At 46.5% G+C, this 21475-nt stretch overlaps 1 protein-coding gene across 3 annotated transcripts in view; it reads left to right on the top strand.

The window, feature by feature from the left end:
- The window catches only part of PRKCE (protein kinase C epsilon), a 513273-nt gene continuing 492082 nt past the window's right edge, over positions 285–21475 (top strand). Inside the window, exons 1-2 of one of the 3 annotated variants that reach the window (XM_021088295.1) lie at positions 285–416; positions 1481–2025. In XM_021088295.1, coding sequence (XP_020943954.1) covers positions 1678–2025 — 348 coding nt within the window. In that variant the 5' untranslated portion in view covers positions 285–416; positions 1481–1677. Of the gene's footprint in view, positions 417–861; positions 2026–21475 lie in introns of those variants that run through there. The other 2 variants (XM_021088294.1, XM_021088297.1) reach the window with 2 other exon arrangements.

Genomic DNA, 21475 nt, shown 5'->3' with positions numbered 1-21475 from the left:
AATAAACAAACACAAAACGGAGCCAGGGAGCTACTAAGCTTTCACTTGTCAACAAGTTCTTGCAGCCGGAGAAGTCCAGGGCAGACCCCCAAAGGGAGAACGTCCCCAGAGAATGGGAAGAGACGATACATGTTTTAAAACACATACCAAACCTTGCACAGCCTTCCCTTTCCCCCTTCCCCCACCACCGTGGAGCGGAGCGTCTCCGGACAGAATGACAGACAGACCGGCCAATACTCCGCAGGCTGCCCTAGCCTGCCAGAGTCCGAGTAGAGGTGGGGCTGGGGGAGGGTCTCGCGTCCTCTCCGGCAACACGACCCCCGCCACTCCTCCACCCCTGGTTCTAAAAGAGTGTTGGCGGCCGAGCCCGGAGAGATGCGCGACCCACTGGTCCCCGGGCGGAGACCACAGACCAGGTACGGATAACTGGCGGGCCCGTAGCCCCGCCCTCAAGGCCGCCACTCCCCGGGGTCCCGCGCGGGGTCCCCGCCTGGCTCCCCGGCCCGCCGCCGAGACCCAGGCAGGCTCGTCTGCTCTCTGTAGTCCTCTCCTCTGCTCACTTTTCCCGTATTGCTCCCCCAACCGGCAAAACTTTCTATTTCCCCAAACACAGGAACGCGCGCGCGCGCGCGCGTACACACACACACACACACACACACACACACACACACACACACACACTGACGTCTTTTGCGCATTTCCTGCATTAGAGGGAGGGAGACTCGCTCGCACACCGACGGAGGGAGAAGAGACCGAGGGGGAGAGCGGGCGGCGAGCGAGCGGCGGCCGAAAGCGGGGACGCGGGGAGCGGGGCGGGCGGGCGCCGGCGCCCGGGAGGTGGGGCCGCGCCGAGTCGCAGTCCCGGCCCCGCCGCCGCGCTGCGCACCGCCCGGTGCCGGCCTGCGCCCCGAGCCCGAGCGGCGGCCACCCCGACTCCCGAGCCCGCGCGGATGTGAGATTCACGGCTCCTGGCGCCTCCTGATCGCCGACTGCGGCGCGGCGCGTCTTCGTCCAAGAGGAGGCGGCCGGGCTGGCCGTGTGGCTTGTGGATTTTTAAAAATTTGGCTCCGAAGAGGACCATTTCCTCTCGACATGCATCCCTCCGGATAGACTGTACATCCCTCGGTCCATCCCCCGCCCCGCGCGGTCAGAGGCAGGCGCTGGGTGTTCGAAGAGGATCCGGGTTGAAATCTGCGCCCCCGGTTCAGGTCCCCGCCCCGTCCCACCGCCCCCTTCTCCTCCCGGAGTCGAAATTTCCCGGGGATTATGTTTCGGAAAGGTAGGTAAGAGCCGGGCGCGGCGCCCGCTTCCCGCAGCCCGGACTCGGAGAGCCAGCGAGGCAACGAGACAAGCCTCCGCGGCTTGCAGCGAAGCCGACAGCTCGTCTCCTCTTCTGGAGGTGCTGCTGGTGGTAGGGGGGAGAGACTTGCTCCAAACACGGACATCCCCCAGCTCTCCCCCCCTCCCTCTTTTCCGTTAGGAACCCAGCGAGGAAATACATGCACTGGCTGAGAATCGCCCGCGCCAGGGCGCAGCGCTACAAGGTGTAGGGAGAGTGTGGGGTGGGGCGAGAGGGGACCCAGGAGTCCCTGTGGCTCGGAGCGCCGCGGCGTCGGTTCTTCGTTCCTGCCCTCGGGGCGGACGGAGTGACCCCGGCTCCCACTCCCCGCCCCGACCATGGTAGTGTTCAATGGCCTTCTTAAAATCAAAATCTGCGAGGCCGTGAGCTTGAAGCCCACAGCCTGGTCGCTGCGCCATGCGGTGGGACCCCGGCCGCAGACTTTCCTTCTGGACCCCTACATCGCCCTCAACGTGGACGACTCGCGCATTGGCCAAACGGCCACCAAGCAGAAGACCAACAGCCCGGCCTGGCACGATGAGTTCGTCACCGATGTGTGCAATGGGCGCAAGATCGAGCTGGCTGTCTTCCACGATGCCCCCATCGGCTACGACGACTTCGTGGCCAACTGTACCATCCAATTTGAGGAGCTGCTGCAGAACGGGAGCCGCCACTTCGAGGACTGGGTGAGTTGGGCGCCTCCAGGTCCAGGAGCCTGGCTGTGGGGTCCAGGGGGAAACCTCGCGGCCTTGGCTTGGGTGGTGGGGCGCCGGGACTTAGTGCCATCTGGGGTGTCTGTGTGTGTATGTCTCAGTTACCGTGAGGAAGCACACTCCACTTTGTGGTTGGGGAGAAGCAGACATTGGGGCAAGGGAGATGACACTTGGGAAGAGGGTATGGCCCTCTGCCCTCGCCAGACAGCTGGTGCTAAGAGGAGCTCGCAAGCTGGGAGCCTGAGCCGCCAGTGCTGAAGGTTGGCGGAGAACCCGGTGCCTTCCGCAGGCGCGTGGTGGGCCGGCTGTGTGTGACTGAGCGTGGGTGAGCTCCTCTGTCCTTGGAGAGGCACGTGGAGCCCTAGACTGAAGGCTTCTTGCACGTCCTGGCTTTGTCCTGTGTGGCCGAGTGAGGAGCCGTTTTATTTTTCCCGCAGGGAGGAAGCCAGCTCTTTTCTGTTCTGTTGCCTGGCGGTTAGCTCATCTTCTGACATATAGGGAGAAAAATGCCTTCTCCTTTAGTCCCCTCCAGGGTCCCAGAAACATCAGCCAAGCTGTTTTGCCCAATGCATTGCCCATCCATCCGGATCGAGTGTTGTAGTCTCGGAATGGTTTTGCTTGTGATTGTAAGTCAGTGCTTTGAACCCTGCTTAAAGTTATATTGTTTCCTTGTTTTGATTTTCAAGACTCTGCAATGAGATACTATTTCTGGTCCCAGACTAAGTTAATTGATTGCATTGTCAAAATATTAGGGACTTGGAAATAGGCCTTGTCCACATACTGTAAGCCAAATGCACTCAACCTTGGCTCTCAGAGAAGCAGAGAGAAGCAATCTTGTTTTAGCTCTTTCTTGGTGGGGAGGTGTTAAATTAGGAAATGGATTTCTTTATTTTCAGATTTATTACGTGTTTCCATCTAGAGCAGGTGTGGATTTGGGTGTATATGTTTTCAGAGTTCTTTGGTCTACACACAAAAAAAGAGAGATATCTCATCCTTACAGAGAAGAGATGTTTATTGAAAACAACTTCATAATTGTCCTAGGGTCAGAGGTTGCACATGAATCAATTTGGCACATCGCCACACACACACACACACACACACACGATATACACACAGATTAAATAAATATATATATATATTTTTTTTTTCCTCAAGGAGATGTATTTTAGGGGAAAATAGTCAAAAGTCTCTTCCCTTATATGCTCACGGCTGTGATGTACTCTGCCCAAAACTATGGTTACAGGGTTTACAGGGAAGCTCCAACAAACCACACCAAGTACAACCCTAGGAGATTTGTGGCTTACACTTTGGGAAGCAGGCAAACCTTTATGGAACCCCAAAGAACACACTGACCTTCCATCCCATTCCAGCTCACCCATGGCCCTTGCTACTGCCTCCCTCTCACCACCAGAGTTCCCACTCCTTCCCCGTTTCCTCTCCACACCTGGCCTGCCGTGCATGTCTGAGGGGGAGCTGAAGGGATCACTAGTTTCAGAGCCAGATCTTAACACCAGAAACCTGTGGTTCTGGAGTTGTGTTTTAGAGCAGGAAGGGGAAGAAAGAACCATGAATGTGGTAGTGCGAAGGTGGGGCCCTTGGCCATGAATTCAGATGAAGGAGTTGGACAGTGAGGCACAGAAGAGGCAGGATGAACAGCAGGTCTGCTTTTAACCACAAAAAAGTTCCTGGATGGAGGGAAAGGTGCCTGAATGTCTCTGGTGATAATTTGCTGGAACCCACCCAAATCTCGGGCACATTGGGGCCCCATCCCCACTTTGGAGCACTTCCAGGGAAGTGTGCCGTGGGCACTAGTCTTGCTTGCATATCATTCTTTAGGGTTTTCAAATACACACTGGACTTGGCCCTAGGCCACACCACCTAGTGCACAGGCAAGTTTCACAGACAAGGCGTTGAGTCCCAGAACATCTAAGTGGGTACCTGGGGTCCCATGACAAGCAGAAGGAGGAGGGCTAGCAATAGGGACTGCACTTCCTATTGCCCACAGCTTGCCCAGTGGAGAACTGCACTTCCCAGTCTAATTCTCCCTGCAGATCCATGTGCTGTGTCCCTGATGTTTTTGTTGTACACAGTAACTCAAAGTGCTTTCAAAATCAGCATTTCTTTGGCCCTGCAGCACATGTGAATTAAGTATGACAGGATTGGAGAGATTCAAAACCCTGAGCTACAGGAAGGCCAGAGTTACAGGATGAATCAAGTAGGGAGCTGGTTCTGTTTGCCTGTCCAGCATTGTTTTCACTAGAGGATGCTGTGGCCACTCTGGCTCTTCTAGACTGAGGGTGAGGACGCAACAGCAGAGGCAAGTGGCCCTGGGAAACAAACAATTTGGGCCCGGGAGGGCCAAGGTCACCTTTCCCATCCCCATTGGTCAGGGAACACCCAAGAATCACACCTTCGGGTAGAATTTCCTGAGCTCCGGCTTCTGTGCTCTTCAGCTGGCAGTGATGAGGAGAGATGTGGCTGGGAAATCTGGCTTGGGGGAAGGAGATGCAGTGAGCATGCAACAGCCGCTTCTCGCGTTGCTGTGGGACATTGCATTCAGCTGCATGATGAATTCACATGTATTCCCTGAGTTCCTGTTTTGTGCTCTGATCCAAAAAGGGATGTTTAGCACTCTGGGGAATCCAGAGGTAAAAGAGACCATGGCTTATTCCCAGGAGGCTCACTGGGGAAAGGACACTGAAGAGATACATATAGACACTTAAGTAGCAATTAGGTTCTAAATGAGTGGTACCTTCCATATGTTAAAGAGTCCGAAAAGGGAGTGTGCTGGGATGGCTGGCAGAATCTGGAAGTTCCTGGAAGGAGGCATGAATTGGGCATGAAATGATGGGTAACATTTGAAGAAATATTTATAAGCAGAAACAGTGCTTCATGGGCACAGAAGCTGCTGGAATAAAGGCAGAGAAGGCCTATGTTCAGAAACCCATGACTAAAACGGAGGGTACCTGTCAGAAAGGACCAGGAAGGAAAAGGTTTCCCGAATTTAAGACTTGTTATCTGAATACTGCCTGTGCTATTAAGTATTTACCGAATATTTTTAAACATTTTATTTCTTTTCTTTCCCACTTAACCCCCAGTATTCATGAAATCACAGCTTTGGATATTGTAGTTACATTTTTTTCTTCATTTACATTAAAATAAATACTTGGCTACTAAAATAAAAAAAAAGGTTTAATGGAAAAAATAAAAATCATTTAAAATTAAAAAAAGTGTATCTCAGGTACATATTAAAATCATTCGTGATTTGGGGGCCACCCTTTGAAAACACTGAAGTAAGAAAAAGTTTAGACTCCACTGAGGTGGATTCTGGAAAGTTTAAACATCAGGCTGAGATAATTATTCTCCAGACAATGAGAGACCTCTCAGTTGTGATGGCGAAAGGAGTTGCTTTCGAGAAAGCTTATTATGGAGAGAGGGAAGATTTCACTTTCACATTAAACACTATTGCTATAGCTTTTTTTCCCCAAGAACCAGACACTAACGCTGCTCAGACTCTAGTGTGTGTAAGAAGGGTGGGGGTGAGGGTGGGGGTGGGATGAGGTGTTAAAAATATAGATCCTCCCGCCCCACCTTCAGAGCTTTTCAACCTGTAGTTTAGGAGGAGGGCTAGGAGTACTTCTTTTCTTTTTTTCTTTCTTACCTTTTTTTTGGGGGGGAGACTTAAAGTATGCTATTTTTTTTTTCTTGAAGTGTAATTGATTTACAATATCATGTTCATTTCAGGTGCACAGCACAGTGATTTAGTTCTCTCTATGTGTGTGTATAAATATGTACATATGTATATATATGTCTATGTATATATATATATATTCTTTTTCAGATTCTCTTCCCTATGGATTTTACAAAATATTAGGAATATTCATTTTTAACAAGCTGGTCCTTGAGATTCTAACCAGACCATACCTTAAGAAACACTGAGTTAGAATAGAAATCCCTGGCAGGGGAAAGCTCCAGATAAGGTACCACAACTTTGTCCATGTGCTGGGATAGTCTCATTCCTAGAGCAAGATTTACAAGCAGGGTGGTGGAAACTAGATGTGTGGGGATTCCTGTCAGAACCAGGGGCTGAGTGGATGTGGTTGGAGCAGCTCTCACATTTAGGGCAGATTGCGGGGGGAGGGGGGCGGGGAGATGGCTGAGGGGGTGGGTGGAGTGGTCCTGTCACACTCTGGAGCTTGCTCCGTTGTCACCTCAGCAGTCTATGTATCCTTGGCCCCTTCTCTCCTGTTCTCCCCTCCCTGCCTCTGAAGATACCTTTGGTTTGTGTCACTCCTGTGCTTCAACCTGTGGGAGAGGCCCTCCTCATGCGGGGTAATGACAGAAGGTCATTTTCTGAGAGGGGTTTTGGAACCTAAGGGCAGAGCTCCACTTGGGTTTGACTCTTCTGTCTACCACTGACTACTTTCAAGACCTTTTTTCCACTTTTTTTAAGGAAATGGCCACACCTGTGGCATATGGAGGTTCCTGAGCCAGGGATTGAATCCTGGCCATAGCCGCCACCTGAGCTACAGCTGCAGCTGCAGCAGTGCCGGATCCTTTAACCCACTGTGCCCAGTTAGGGATCAGACCTACACCTCCTCAGCGACCCAAGCCACTGCAGTGGGATTCTTAACCCACTGCACCAGAGCAGGAAGGCCCACTTTTGAGACCTTTGGGCAGCTATTTAACCTGTGTTTCTGTATCTTTCTCTGTGAAAAGTGAGCAATAGTGCAAGTACCTACTTCTAATGCAATGGGCTTGTGGCGGGGGTGAAGGAACCATATCTGCAAAGTGCATAAACCAGTGCCTGGCTCTCAGTAAGGGCTCTGTGAATGTTTAACGACTATAGCTACCTTTGTTATGTCCCCTAAACCTGTCATGGGGCTGGCCCCAGAGAAGGTTCTTTAGTGAGTTGATTATTATACAGGACCCAAGGAAGCCAGTTTTTCATAGCCTCCAGAATGTTTTTCATCCAGAGAGTCTCATTTGGTGAGGGATGGGACACTAGTGTTTCTGTTTCATATTTTCAAAACAGCCCATTGAGGAGTTTCCACTGTGGCACAACTGGATTGGTGGCATCTTGGGAGCGCTGGGTTGCAGGTTCGATCCTGGCTGGCACAGTGGGTTAAGGATCCAGCATTGTCACTGTGGCTTAGGTCGTGACTACAACTGGATCTGATCCCCAGCCTGGGAACTCCATATGCCTCCAGGCAACCAAAAATGAAAAAAAAAAAAAAAAAAAAAAAAAAGCCTGTTGAGAGGGCTCCTCAAAATTATCCCACTCTGCTGACCCAGGAGATAGGCCTATGTCCCTTTAGGAGAGGTTAGCATCCGGGGAGATTCTTATAGTGCAAAAGTCCAGCTCCTCGGAGTTCGGATGCCAATGTGCTGGGCAGAGGGTGAGAATGTGGGTTGTGGTGAAACCTCTCCAACTGAGCCTCCCACTGGCAGTGGCCTGAGCACATGGTGTTAGGTACTGTCTCTGCCTTCAGTAATTCTGTAAGGCAGTCTTTCATAGGACGTCTGAAAACCTGCATTATCCTTTAAATAGAGTGAGGTGAGGGTGGTCTGGAGAGAAGTGTGAGGCCTAGAAATGATCCCCATCGGCTCTGTGTGCACCTGCGCCTTGAATTTGTCCCGCAGCAGCTCAGGTTCCAGATTTTTCCCTGCCCTACTCCCTGCTGACTCCTATAATACTTAACTATCTAATTAAATGGTGCTCCTGTTACATCACTGGTTATATAACAACTGCCCAAAGGGTTAGTTCTTGCTCCCGTGCAATCAGAGAGCTTGATTTTGGGTCCTTCAGGCCTTGTCTGTCTGTCCTGTTTCTCTTTCTCTGTATCCTTGACCAGCAGCTGATTTGGTGAATATTTGAAACCCTCGGCTCCTGAGTGGGGCCTTTGCCCTGAATCTGTGAGCTCTCATGATAAAATGCCTCGACCACTCGCTAGTTGTGTGTCTGTGGGCCTGGGACTTAGGCTCTTTAAGTCTGTTTCTTCATTTGCAAAATGGGAATATAATAGGGTTGTTATGAGAAATAAGGGAATCTATAAAGTCCTTTGCAAAGGGCCAGGCGGCTGTACATTCTAACAACGTTATTGATATTTGAAGAGTTCTGTGTGTGTATTCATAGTCTTAGAATCTTAAATCGGAACATATGGTCCACGGAAAGATATTTTTCTCTTTGACTTGTGAATATATTTATATGCGGTCTCACATCATCTAAAAATAGTTAATTTTGTTATACTTAACAATTGCCTTTTAGAAAATATTCGCATTACTTGAAGTGAGATTGTTTTGAGAAGTCTAGAACCGTGGCCGCTAGAGTCAAAGGTTAATTGTTTATTGAAGCACACGAGTAATTGGAAATAGAGATATTTGGGAGCCGCGGTTTTGCTTTTGCCGTACTGATTTCAGTTAGTTTCCTGGATTTTAATACATTCTCAGTGCTGGTGACTCTAAACTCCTAATTCCAGCCTATGCCCGCCCTTGAGATTCATTTTTTTTTTTTTTTGGCTATTTCTTGGGCAGCTCCCGCGGCATATGGAGGTTCCCAGGCTGGGGGTCGAATCAGAGATGCAGCCGCCAGCCTACGCCAGAGCCACAGCAACGCAGGATCCGAGCCGCGTCTGCAACCTACACCACAGCTCATGGCAACGCCGGATCGTTAACCCACTGAGCAAGGGCAGGGACCGAACCCACAACCTCATGGTTCCTAGTCGGATTCGTTAACCACTGCGCCACGACGGGAACTCTGAGATTCAGAACTCATAAATGTGACTGCCTTCTTGTCATGGCCATTTGACTGCGTACAGGGCTTCTCAAACTCGGTTATGTGAAACTATGTCTCCGATGTCCCCCTTCCCCAGTGGAAGCCTCTCGTGGTTTTCCCCATCTCAGGAACCGGCAACTCCACCTTCCAGTTCAGTCCATTCTCGATGCTTCTTGTTCTCACACACGCCCCACATCCAGTCCCTCAGCAACATCTGTTGTCTCTGTCTTCAAAATATGTCCCAAATCTGATCAGCTTTCCATACCTCTGTTGACGCCACTCTGGCCCAAGCCCCAGTCATCTCAAACCTGGATGATTTTGCCAGCCTCCTACCTGGTACCCCTTGCCCCAACTTTGTCAGGTCACGTCACTCGGCTCACAAACCTCTCAGGGTGAAAACCTAAGTCCTTATTGCCATCTTAAGGCCAGCGTGGGTGGTCAGGCCTCCTGTTATGATCTCTCTGACCCTACTCTGATGCTCCTCCTCATCTGTTCAGTCCTCTTCCAGTCATATTGACCCACCTGACACCCTGACCCTGTTCCTGCTTCAGTCTTTGCACCTGTTCTTCCATCTTTCTAGAATGTTCCTTCCTCAGATAGCCTCACTGTTCAAGTCTTTATTCAAGTGTTCTCAGTAAGGCCTTTTCTGGAAATCCTATCTAAACTATTACCCTTCACTTTTTCACTTTATACGCTCCTTTCCTACTTTATTTTTGGCTCCTATTTATCTTTTATATCATGTAGGTTTTTTTTAATGTATCTTTACTGTCCATCTCCAGCATCAAGACACAGTTTCTGTAAGTGTGGAGGTCTTTGTTCACTGTTGTATTCCTGGTACTTAAAACAGTTCCTGGAACATTGTTGAAGGAAAGAATGAATTTACTCAAACAAAAATATATTCCCCTAGGACCTCCCATGGTCTAGCACAATGGTAGATGTTAGGGGCTTGGTCAAACGAGCTGGTTTATGGCATCATTCCTGCTTCTGAGGAGTGAGAAATCTAGTTGGGAAGACCAGTAGGAGAAGCAGTTGAGTGAATTCCTTACACAATCTTTCTGTGTGTTTGAAAGAAGTGGGGAGAAGGCACAAGAAAAGGACATTTTATTTTCTAAAAATCCACGGGATCCTTAAAGGTGTTCTTTGGAGAGGTGCTGTGTTATTTCCACGTGGCACTTTGCACTAAGCTGAAGCATCTCCATCAGGCCTGAGGTTTCTTTATTTTTCACTTGTCTATGTTTAGAGTGTGCAATGTGATGCTTTAACATACATAAAGTTGTAAAACTCAAACTATTATTTATGTATGCACTTATTTATTTAATTGAAGTATTGTTGATTTTTGGCGTTGTGGTTAATTCAGGCGAACAGCAAAGTGATTCAGTTATTTATACATATACACATATTCTTTTTCAGATTCTTTTCCACTATAGGTTATTACAAAATATTGAATGTACCTTCCTGTGCTATACAATAGGACTTTGTCAACCCATTTTTAGGAGTAGAAACTGTCACAAAAAATAATGGTTCCGAATGCTGTATAACCATTGCAGAGCAAAATGATGGTCTGGGGTTTCTAAAAGAAGGAATTGTATACTGCTAGGTGCTCAGGGCCAACGTGAGGTGCTGTGATAGGAGGAAAAGAAGAAGACTCACTTGTCCACCCTTTGCAGAGTTTAAAAATCAGGTTTAATTCTCACAAGGGCTTTAGATACAATCCCCTTTGTAACTGGCAGCAACAAGAAGTGATATTTTACATTCCAGCGCCTGAACTCACAGAGCTCATTGAAGCACACGCAGACAAAGCTTCCAGGGGTTTCACTTAGACTAAAAGAACTCTGGAGCAGGCCTGCAGTATTTTACATAAATAAAAGCTGCACTTGGCAAAACATTATATTTCTCTCCAAGTCCCTCCGGGTATATATGGGCTTGTTAAGTAATTACAACCTATTATAATGCTAATCAGCAGGCTGCACCTGTTTGAAATCTCCTTTTCTGCCAGAAACCATGGGAAGGTGGGCAAAAGTCTGCACTGTGATGGGAGAAGGGAGAGGAGAAGGACAGACTGTTGTCCTTGTACCTCGCTGACTTCTAAACAGAATGGAAACTCTGGACGAAATACAATTGAGGTCTATGGTATCTATTTCCTGGGAGGAAGGGGGGGCAAGCCTCTGAGGTCCGAGTGCAGGAATGAGGACCTCCCCACCCTCTCCCTGCTCCTGGTCCCTCTACCTCATCTTGAAGTTTTATTTATTTATTAATTTGGCCACACCTGTCACATGCAGATCCCAGGCCAGGGATTGAACCCATACCACAGCAGTGACAACATGTTATCCTTAGCCATCAGGCCACAAGGGAATGCCTCAGAGGGGTAGTTTTTTGTTTTGTCTTATTTATTTATTTATTTTGTCTTTTTTGCCTTTTCTAGGGCTGTCATATGGAGGTTCCCAGGCTAGGGGTCGAATCGGAGCCATAGCTGCGGCCTATGCCAGAGCCACAGCAACCTGGGATCTGAGCCGCGTCTGCAGCCTACACCACAGCTCACGGCAACACCGGATCCTTAACCCACTGAGAAAGGCCAGGGATGAACTGCAACCTCCTTGGTTCCTAGTCGGATTCGTTAACCACTGCGCCACAACGGGAACTCCCACAGAGAGGTAATTTTGAAGCTAACGAAAAGTCCTTTCATTTGCCAGCAAGGAGTAAACTTACTGAGCTAATGACCAAGCTTCAAGATGTAATCAAGTTCAAGAAGGTTTTGAAAAACCATGGCTGGGTGCATCTATGATTAATTACTGAGGAAAAAATAGACTTTGAGTGTGTTTATGTCCTTCTTGAATAGATTTGTTTGATTTTTTTTAAGACTAGAGCATCTCTTGGTACCAGTGGTCTTTCCCCAGCCAGCTGTAACCATTTTGGGAGCAGAAGTGTCTTCCATCCCTCAAGAGGCTCATCAGTCAGAGTACGAGACACTCAGAAAGTGCGTGTAACCTAGTCACTTGTCTGTAGGTTGAGTAAAAAGGCTGCCTTCTTGGAGTTTGTCTTGTAGAAGCTCAAACAGGCAACAGTCTTTAATCAGACTAATTTAGATTCTTAGACATTCGTTATCCAGTACAGTGTTGAAAAGAAAGATGGTGGAACCCACAAAAGATTGTAACCAGTGGACAAAGAGGAGTGAGTCTTCGCTCATTGTTCCAGCCATTCTTTCATTCACTTAGCATATTTCAGTGAATACCTTATCTGCTGGGTACCATGCTAGACACATATAGTCTAGTAGGAGACACAATATTAATCAAGGAATAGCAAAAATATCCTGATATGTAAAATTACAGCTAAGAAGGAGAGTTCATCACGAGCCTTTCGGAGTCTGGGGATACCTACACTTTGCCTGTTCGGGGTTGGTTTGGCTAATACCTTTTTCTTTCCCTGAGAAATTTTTCTCAGTGTTGTTTTGTTTGTTTTTTAAATTTCACTGAAGTATAGTTGACTTACAATGTTGTATTAGTGCCAGGTGTATAGCAACATGAATCAGTTTTTTTTTTTTTTAAAGATTTTTTTTTTTTTTTTTTGCTATTTCTTTGGGCCGCTCTCGCAGCATATGGAGGTTCCCAGGCTAGGGGTCGAATCGGAGCTGTAGCCACTGGCCTACGCCAGAGCCACAGCAACGCGGGATCCGAGCCGCGTCTGCAACCTACACCACAGCTCACGGCAACGCTGGATCGTTAACCCACTGAGCAAGGGCAGGGACCGAACCTGCAACCTCATGGTTCCTAGTCGGATTCGTTAACCACTGTGCCATGACGGGAACTCCTGAATCAGTTTTATATCTGCTATCTGTATATAGATATAGATAGATACAGATATAGATATCCATTCTTTTTTCCCTTTCCCTGAGAAATTTATTGAATAGAAATTTCCTTATAGAAATATATATTTTCTATATATATCTATATATATATAGAAATATAAATTTTCCTTATAGAAATTTATTGAGTCAGGTGACTTCTGTTACACAGTGGTGTTAGACCTAAGTCCATATCTGTGAAAGCAGGAAGTTAGCATAGTCTAGAGACTTCGTAAGATCTCTGCGAACAATGATCCTGACTTGGCTTTCTGCATTTTGAGCCTTGACTAGGCTTGAACTAGCACTTGATAATATTTTATCTTTATTGCTCTCCATGAAACTAAGTCTCATCTCCCCTGAGAAACTGCCAGCTTCTGCCTTTTCCCCTCCTCATCTTTCTTTGTTGTTGTGATAAAAATCACTAAGTTTTTTTTTGTTTTGTTTTGTTTTTTTCTTTTTCAGCCACACACGCAGCATATGGAAGTTTCCTGGCCAGGAATTGAATCCGAGCCACAGCTGGGACATAGGCCACAGCTGTGGTGATGCCAGATCCTTAACCCCACTGCACCGGGCCAGACATCGAACCCCACCACCTCAGAGACAACACCAGATTCTTAACTGGCTGCACCATAGCAGGAACTCCCACAAAGGTATTTTTGAAAGCTCACTTTTTTCACCTCAAGTTCAAGGCTCACAAAAATACATTTATTTAAAAAATGGAGCCCTCTTGGAGTTCCCCCTGTGGTTCAGTGGTTAACAAATCTGACTAGCATCCATGAGGACATGGGTTTGATCCTTGGCCTCTCTCAGTGGGTTAAGGAACCGGCGTTGCCGTGAGCTATAGTGAAGGTCACAGACACAGCTCGGATTGTGTGTGGCTGTGGCTGTGGTGTAGGCCGGCAGCTACAGCTCTGATTCAACCCTTAGCCTGGGAACCTCCATATGCTGCAAGAGTGGCCCTAAAATGAAAAAAAACAAAAGACAAAAAAAAAAAAAAAAAAAAAAAAAAAAACAAAAGAAAAAAAAATGGAGCCCTCTCTCTGTATCCTTGAGCCATTCAAAGGATTTTCTAAAAACAATCAAACAAGCAAGCAGATTTTCAAGGATGCAGGGTCTATGATTCCATCTCCCTACCGTGCATGTTGATGATTATTTAAGCTGTTTTAGGGGCAACTGATAGAATCATCAATTAGCCAGCAAGGATGGAGCATGTGATATTTGCTAGCATATCTTTCAAAGCATGGGAGCCTTATAATATTTTCAGGTTGCTGTGATCTGAGCGCTTGGGAAATGTTACAGAGTCAGATGAACGTTCGTATATTAAGGACTCCAAGATGGCCTATAGCAAAGGAATGTGTATAATTTTGTATATAACCACCTATTTCCAAAATTATTTCATCATAGAATAATGCTCTTATTTGTAAAAATTTATTAGCACCATAGAACTAGTGCTTTTCAGCTCTATTTTGCAAAACAGTATAATTAGAAAAAGAAGGAATGAACCTTCCTCAAGTGGGCCACTTGGGGATTCGAAGTTAACACCTTTTATGAAACAGCAAAATGGAAGGAAGTGTGGGAGTTCACAGGAGAAGGGGATTACTGTGGGTTCACATGGTTGGCAGAGGCTTCTTGGTAGGATCTGGAGCCAGTCCTTGTAGAAAATGGATTCTGAATAGACAGGGAAGGGAGCCTCTCTAAACTGGATGAAGAGCATAAACGGTGTTGACTGGCCGTTTCTAGCATTTTTGGTGATGAGGGGAGTCAGGAAGCCAGTGAGATTAAAGTAGGAATGCAATCCAAAAAAAATTGTTTCACACACACACACACAACAAAACTATAAGATATCCAAAGAAAGGGAGCAGTGAGTAGAACGGGGTATTGGTTCATTAATCTATCCATCCACCTAGCCAGCCAGCCAACTATTCAGCAAATATATATTGAATACTTTCTATGTTCTAGGAATTTTGCTCAGAGCAGTGTTGAACAGTATCACTCACAGTATATTGAACTCTTTGTTATCAAGGAAATCTATCCCGAGGGCCAACCTCGATCTTTATGCTGTATTTCTGTTAATTTTCTTTTGTGTATTTCTTGATAGGCCTAACAAAGATGGAGAATAGCTTTGTAGCATCTTTCATGTAATTGGGTGGTGACTTGTCTGAATTCATGGACATAAAAAAATAGTGTGGGCTCTGTACTCTGTCCATCCTAGGTTGAATTCTAGTTAGTTTTGGCTGCATGATATTGGGCAAATTATTGGGCAAATTATTGAACCTGTCTGTACCAGGCTATCTATAAAAGGGAATAATTGCTATCTTGTAGAGTGATTGTAATACTGTCTTTTTGTTTTGTTTTTTTTAGGGCTGCATCCGTGGCATATGGAGGTTCCCAGGCTAGGGGTCCAATTGGAGCTGTAGTGGCCGGCCTACGCCAGAGTCACAGCAATGTGGGATCCGAGCTGCATCTGCGATCTACACCACAGCAACACCGGATCCTTAACTCACTGAGCGAGGCCAGGGATCAAACCTGAGTCTTGATGGATGCTAGTTGGGTTCATTAACCGCTGAGCCATGACGGGAACTCTGAGTGATTGTACATTGGTGAGAAATGTAAAAGTGCCCAGCTTCTAGCAAGTTTTTAAAAAATGGTAATTAATTTTTATTGGTAAATATCTGCAATTTATATTTATTATTAGATATAGGCAGAATTGTGCTTCTGTCTGAAGATTTTATTTAGTAATTCCCCATAAGGAGTTTCAAGGAAAAGCTTTTCCAGTCCCTACTTCCATCCTTCTCTGAACTGAGCTAGCGACAGGAATTTGGGGTTTGCTGAATTCCAAGTATGCAGAACTAGAATCCCACACTTAGCCCTCCTAGGTCACCCCTCACGATAGGAGGTGTAGGAAACCTGGATCCGCAGCTCTTGGGCTCTCTTTGGTCCCAGTGGACCGACCTTCCTGATGACGCATCGCTCCCTTTTGCCTTTTTAACAAGTAGAGACAGTGTTGCATTTTGCCCCGAACCTCACCTGCATTAGCTGTGGGCCTAATTGTGGTAACTGAGATTTGAGGGTTTTCCTAAGAGCCCCAAGTGCTCTGATCCAGGTATATGTTCCACTTCTCTAGGTCTGACTTCATTTCCTACCATGTGTCTCCTCTGTACATCTTCCAACACACTGCATAGCAATTGCTCCATTGTCTCAACCCAAATGTAGGCAGCATCCAAAGCCACCCCATTTAGAGAGGAGGACTTTGCTTTTGAACAGGCATTGGAATTACTAAGAAATACCAAGAGTTGAAGAATAGCTAGTCTTTTGAAGAGATTACTGTATGCTTGTAAGGAACTATGCATTTACTTGTCAAATTTCTGTTAAGACCTTTGGTCCTTAAGCTCAGATTTCATTTTAGTTCATTTACATTGAAGTATCAAAAATAAATGTGGCAGATCTCTCATCTGCCCTGCCTCATGGATCAGTTCTCAGAAACTGCCTTTTCTTCAATCACATAAGCCCTTCCTTACGCATCGGTTCTCAGAAACCTTCTTTCTTCAATCACACAAGCCCTTTTCTTCCTTCAAATCCTTCTCCAGACTTCCCCTAGCAGCAGGAGGTCTGGTTCTTTTGTAGCTTTGTGACTTTTGTGAAAGTCCTCAAACTTTTGCTTCCTAGTTTATGAAAAGCATTAGTACTAGTCATCTTTCTAAGGCTATGGGTTTGCTGGGAGCCATGTCTTTGTGTGTGTGTGTGTGTGTGTGTGTGTGTGTGTGTGTCTTTTTTTCCATTTTCTTAGGCTGCTCCTGCAGCATATGGAGGTTCCCAGGCTAGGGGGCGAATCAGAGCTGTAGCGCGGGCCTACGCCACAGTCACAGCAATGAGGGGCCTGAGCCGCGTCTGCAAACTACACCACAGCTCATGGCAACGCCAGATCCTTAACCCACTGAGCAAGGCCAGGGATCGAACCGGCAACCTCATGGTTCCTAGTTGGATTCATTAACCACTGCACCACGATGGAAACTCCTGGGAACCATGTCTTATCAATGCACAGCTGGGTGCTTTTGCAAAGTCACCATATTTTGAAGTAGATAAAAAATGCTTGTCCTTGATACCCAAGCCCTATTGTCTGTATCCTTTGCTGCTCTGTAACACTGCTATTTCTTTCATGTGCCCCGAACCCAGAATTGCCAGATAAAATACAGGATGCCCAGTTAAATTTGAATTTCAGATAAACAACAGAAACTTTTCTTTTTACTATAAATATGTCCTAAATATTGCATGGGACCTACTTATATGAATAAAGTATTTGTTGTTTATCTAAAATTTGAATGGAAAGACTGGGAGTCTAGTCTTTTTATTTGCCAAAGCTGGCAACCTGAGCCTCTCTGTTCCCCAACCCACAAAATGAAACATGCCCAGAAAAGGACCTGCTTGTCATCCCTCTGTCACTCTGGGGCAGAGGAAGGGAATTTAAAGTCGCTATAAAATGGGGCTTAACCTCTTGTTCAAATGACTCCAGTACTAGCCAAAAATAGGGAACATGTTTTTTGATCAGGGATTGCTTTTGAGAACCCCTGGAATCATGGAGCTGGCCTCCTGCCTTAACGTTTGAAGTTGAGTCCATCCCATGGGCCAGTTGTCGGGGCCCCACAGCCTCTCCCTTTTCCCAGGGTGAATATCAGGGCTGTATTCATAGAAAGTGCACAGTCCCCAGCCATGACTATTGAGCTGAGTTAAAAAACATATATACATGTATTTTATTTTAGAGAAGAAAATCTCATTTAAGTTCCAGGTGCCTGAGTACTGATTCATGATGACAGCTCTAGGATTGGTTTTTGTATCCTTACTAGTCTGGTTCTCCGGAATCCAGAGGACCTGTGTGTATCTTGTGCAATGGCACTAAATCCCCTTTCTGGGTGCTCAGAACCAACGAGAGTTCCCCAGCCCCACGCCGCCTTCCCAGGCCCAGAAGCTTATGGGATGAAGTCCAGCCCCATTGTCCTGCCAGACAGTCGGAGCCCTGCATGGCTTGCTCGGCCCCTTACTCCTCTGTTTCCTGCCGTGTGGATCCCACATCCTCTGGCTGGGCCCTCCTCCATGAGGCTTGTTTCTGTTGTCCGTGCCCCGTGTTCCCTTGTGCTGCACTCCCCCAGCTCCATCCTCCTGAGATGCTCTCACCACCCAGCCAAGTCTTGTCTTTTGGGACCATTGTTCCTCCAACTCTCCAGGCTACTGCTCCTTTGGCCTTTGGAATCCTGGGATCCTTTCCCATCCATGCCCTCCATTTATTTACGAGGTTGATGCCTCATGTTCAGGATCCCATACCCTTTGTTCCTGTTCTCGTACAGAGGTAGGAAAGGTCCTGAGAGGAAAAGTCATGCCATTTTGTGCTAACACTTGACATATTGCCTTGAACATAATAGATACTTGCTGGGTCAAAAAATTTTAACATTAGGGTGTTCCCGTCATGGCTCAGCAGTTCATGAACCTGAGGATTCAGGTTCAATCCCTGGCCTTGCTCAATGGGTTAAGGATCTGGTGTGACCATCAGCTGTGGTGTAGACCATAGGCTCGGTTCAGATCCAATGTTGCTGTGGCTGGGTGGCTGTGATGTAGGTTGGCAGTTGCAGCTCTGATTCAGCTCCTAGCCTGGGAGCCTCCATATGCCATGGATGCAGCCCTAAAAAAAAATTAGCATTAATTACATAAGAGTTACCTTAAAAAAATAGGTATTCTTGGAGTTCCTGTTGTGGCTCAGTGGTTAATGAATTCAACTAGGAACCCTGGGGTTTGATCCCTGGCCTCGCTCAGTGGGTTAAGGATCTGGTGTTGCCACGAACTGTGGTGTAGGTCGCAGACTCGGCTCGACTCTGATGTTGCTGTGGTTCTGTGTGGGCCGGCAGCTGTAACTCCAATTTGACCCTTAGCCTGGGAACTGCTATATGCTGTGGGTATGGCACTAGAAAAGACAAAAAAAAAAAAAAAAAAAAGAAAGATGTTCCTTAATTATTTGTTCTGGGGTATTCTTGCTTCCATGACAGAAAAGAATGTAATATTTAAAAAAAATTATACACACATACACATCTGTATGTGCTTTAAAAACAAAAAAGGCAAGAGAGGATGCTGATACATGGGGAGAATTTTTATCTTGAACTTTTACTTCAGCATTTAAAAAATTAATCAACTTTATTTTCTAGAGCATTTTTAGGTTAACAGAAAAACTGAGCAGGCAGTACAGAGATTCTCATAAGCTCTCCCCCTAAGTTTCCCCTATTATTTTGTATGTTTTTCGACTTTTTAAAAAGGGGGAAAAGATGTGACACAGCCACTGCAGTTTAAGCAGGTGGTGTCATGGTTAAATGCAGAGGCTTTGCATTAGAGGGAGGCAGGTTCTAATCCTGGTTGTACCACTAAGCCAGCTGTGTGACCTTTTGACAAATCGGGTAACCTCTCTGAGCCTTCATGTGTTCATCTGTAAAACAAGGTCAGTAATATCTAATTGCGTTGTTTGGAGTAAATAATATAATGCATAGAAAGTGCTTAGAAAGCACTTGTCACAAGCACTTTAAAACATTAGCTATATTATTATTCTAATTCTGCTGTAAAACATAAATTGTAGCTGACGTGGTTTAGGACTTGTCAGAGTATTTTGGATTTGGAGGGTCGCTTTGGGGGTTGCTTTTTATCTGAGGGCCATGCCTTGGATTGATTGTAGTTCACTGTAATGAGTGACATAGGAAATGACTGCGTTTGCCAAGTTTGTATTTGCTGTCTGCTTTCAAGCATGCATAGGCCAGGATATATTCACAAAGTGCTGCATTCGCAGTGGCTGGGTTTATTCTTTTTTTTTTTTTTTTTTAATTTTTTGCCTTTTCTAGGGCCAGTCCCGAGGCATATGGAGGTTCCCAGGCTAGGGGTCTAATCGGAGCAATATCGCCCACCTAGGCCAGAGCCACAGCAACGCGGGATCTGAGCTGTGTCTACAACCTACACCACAGCTCACAGCAATGTCGGATCCTTAACCCACTGAGCAAGGCCAGGGATCAGAGCCGTGTCTGCAGCCTACACCACGGCTCATGGCAACACTGGATCCTTAACCCACTGAGCAAGGCCAGGGATCAAACCCACAACCTCATGGTTCCAGGTCGGATTCGTTAACCACTGAGCCACGACGGGAACTCCTGGTTTATTCTTTATTAACCCAGCTCCACCACTGATGAGCTGTGTGATCTTGGGGAAGAAATATAACCTTCTGAACTTCAGTTTCTTCAACTATAAAATGGAAATAGTCATCCTGGCTTGGCCTACCTCGTTGGGTTAAAAGACTCATTTAATATACTTCTGAAAAATGAAACGTGCCACACACATGTTAAAGGACAATGATGAACCACTTTGGGATGTGGGAATGGGGGGGTGGCATTTTCATCTAAAGTTTACAGACGAGAAAGTTGACACAGAGGTTGTCCCTGGTAGGGACTAGAGTGGATCTGATCTCTCCAAGTCCCTGATAACACTGAGGGGAGAGCAGCATTTGGGTTTCTGAGCCGAAGAGTCTGCCTCACTCTCACATTGTTGGCGCTGAAGATTTAAAATTGATCTGCAGGCTTTGTTTCTAGGAAACTGGAGCCCTAGAAGCCCACCCCCACAAGCAAGAGAACACATCTCTTTTTCTTTGCTTCCTTATCCCTTCTTGGCTCTTTAAATTTTTGTCTTTATCACTGCTTATCATATGACTGGGCACAGACAACCGTAACGCCAGCTATTTTAAGGGGAAAAGGGGAGGAAGACAGATAAGACAGTGATTCAGAAACGAGCAGGAAAGGGGAGTCATGTGGTTGTCCCCTGGTGGGTGGGATGTACAGCAGCTTTCAAGATGGAGAAGGCCTTCTGAGTGCCTGGAGAGTAAATTAAGCCCATGGTGAATGCATTTAATTTTAATTTTTTTTTTTGTCTTTTTGCCTTTTCTGTGGCCGCTCCCGCAGCATATGGAGATTCCCAGGCTAGGGGTCTAATCGGAGCTGTAGCCGCCGGCCAATGCCACAGCCACAGCAACGTGGGATCCGAGCCGTGTCTGCAACCTACACCACAGTTCACGGCAACGCCGGATCCTTAACCCAAGGATGAGCAAGGGCAGGGATCAAACCCGCAACCTCATGGTTCCTAACTGGATTCGCTAACCACTGAGCCACGATGGGAACTCCATCGTGAATGCATTTCAAAGCCCTTCCCTGGGCTCGGAGAGATTCAGGATCCACAAGGGCATGCCCTCCAGCCCAGCTTTGCGCCTGGGGTGTGCTAGGTGCAGTGGGGGCTCCAAAGAGGAGGCCTGGGTGCCTGCTCCCCAGAATCAGAGGAGGAGAAATGTCCGCTTGAAAAGTCTCATCACATCAGTTTCAGAGTGAGAGGAAACTGGGTCTTGTCCTCACTGGTTGCTGGAGGTATAAATTAGCAAAGCCTTGTTTTGAGAGCAACCTGGCAGGTAGTAGCTGTAAAAAACCAAAATGTGTATAATCAAGATATAATCCAGATAATGTGTACAATCAACTCAATTGATAGTTATCAATCATATGGATGCATTACACTAATACTATTTGAGATCCAGAGAGTAGCTTGTTCCTGATGGTTGAATAGGTGGCCCTGTGGGTGCCCGTGTACCATTAAGGCTGAATGTGCCGTCTCTGACGAGAGGCGGATTTTAGACACGCGAGCATCAATTTGACCCTTTCCAAGTGTAAATCAGTTAAGAATTTGCAGAATTTTTATCTACTTTCTGTAGAAGGAACTACTTTTCTTTTTGAGGGGGAAAGACATGAGAAAAG

Source organism: Sus scrofa, chromosome 3 (genome assembly GCF_000003025.6).
Source record: "Sus scrofa isolate TJ Tabasco breed Duroc chromosome 3, Sscrofa11.1, whole genome shotgun sequence".
In the NCBI taxonomy this organism is placed as follows: Eukaryota; Metazoa; Chordata; class Mammalia; order Artiodactyla; family Suidae; genus Sus; species Sus scrofa.
This window is presented reverse-complemented; position numbering and strand designations above follow the sequence as displayed.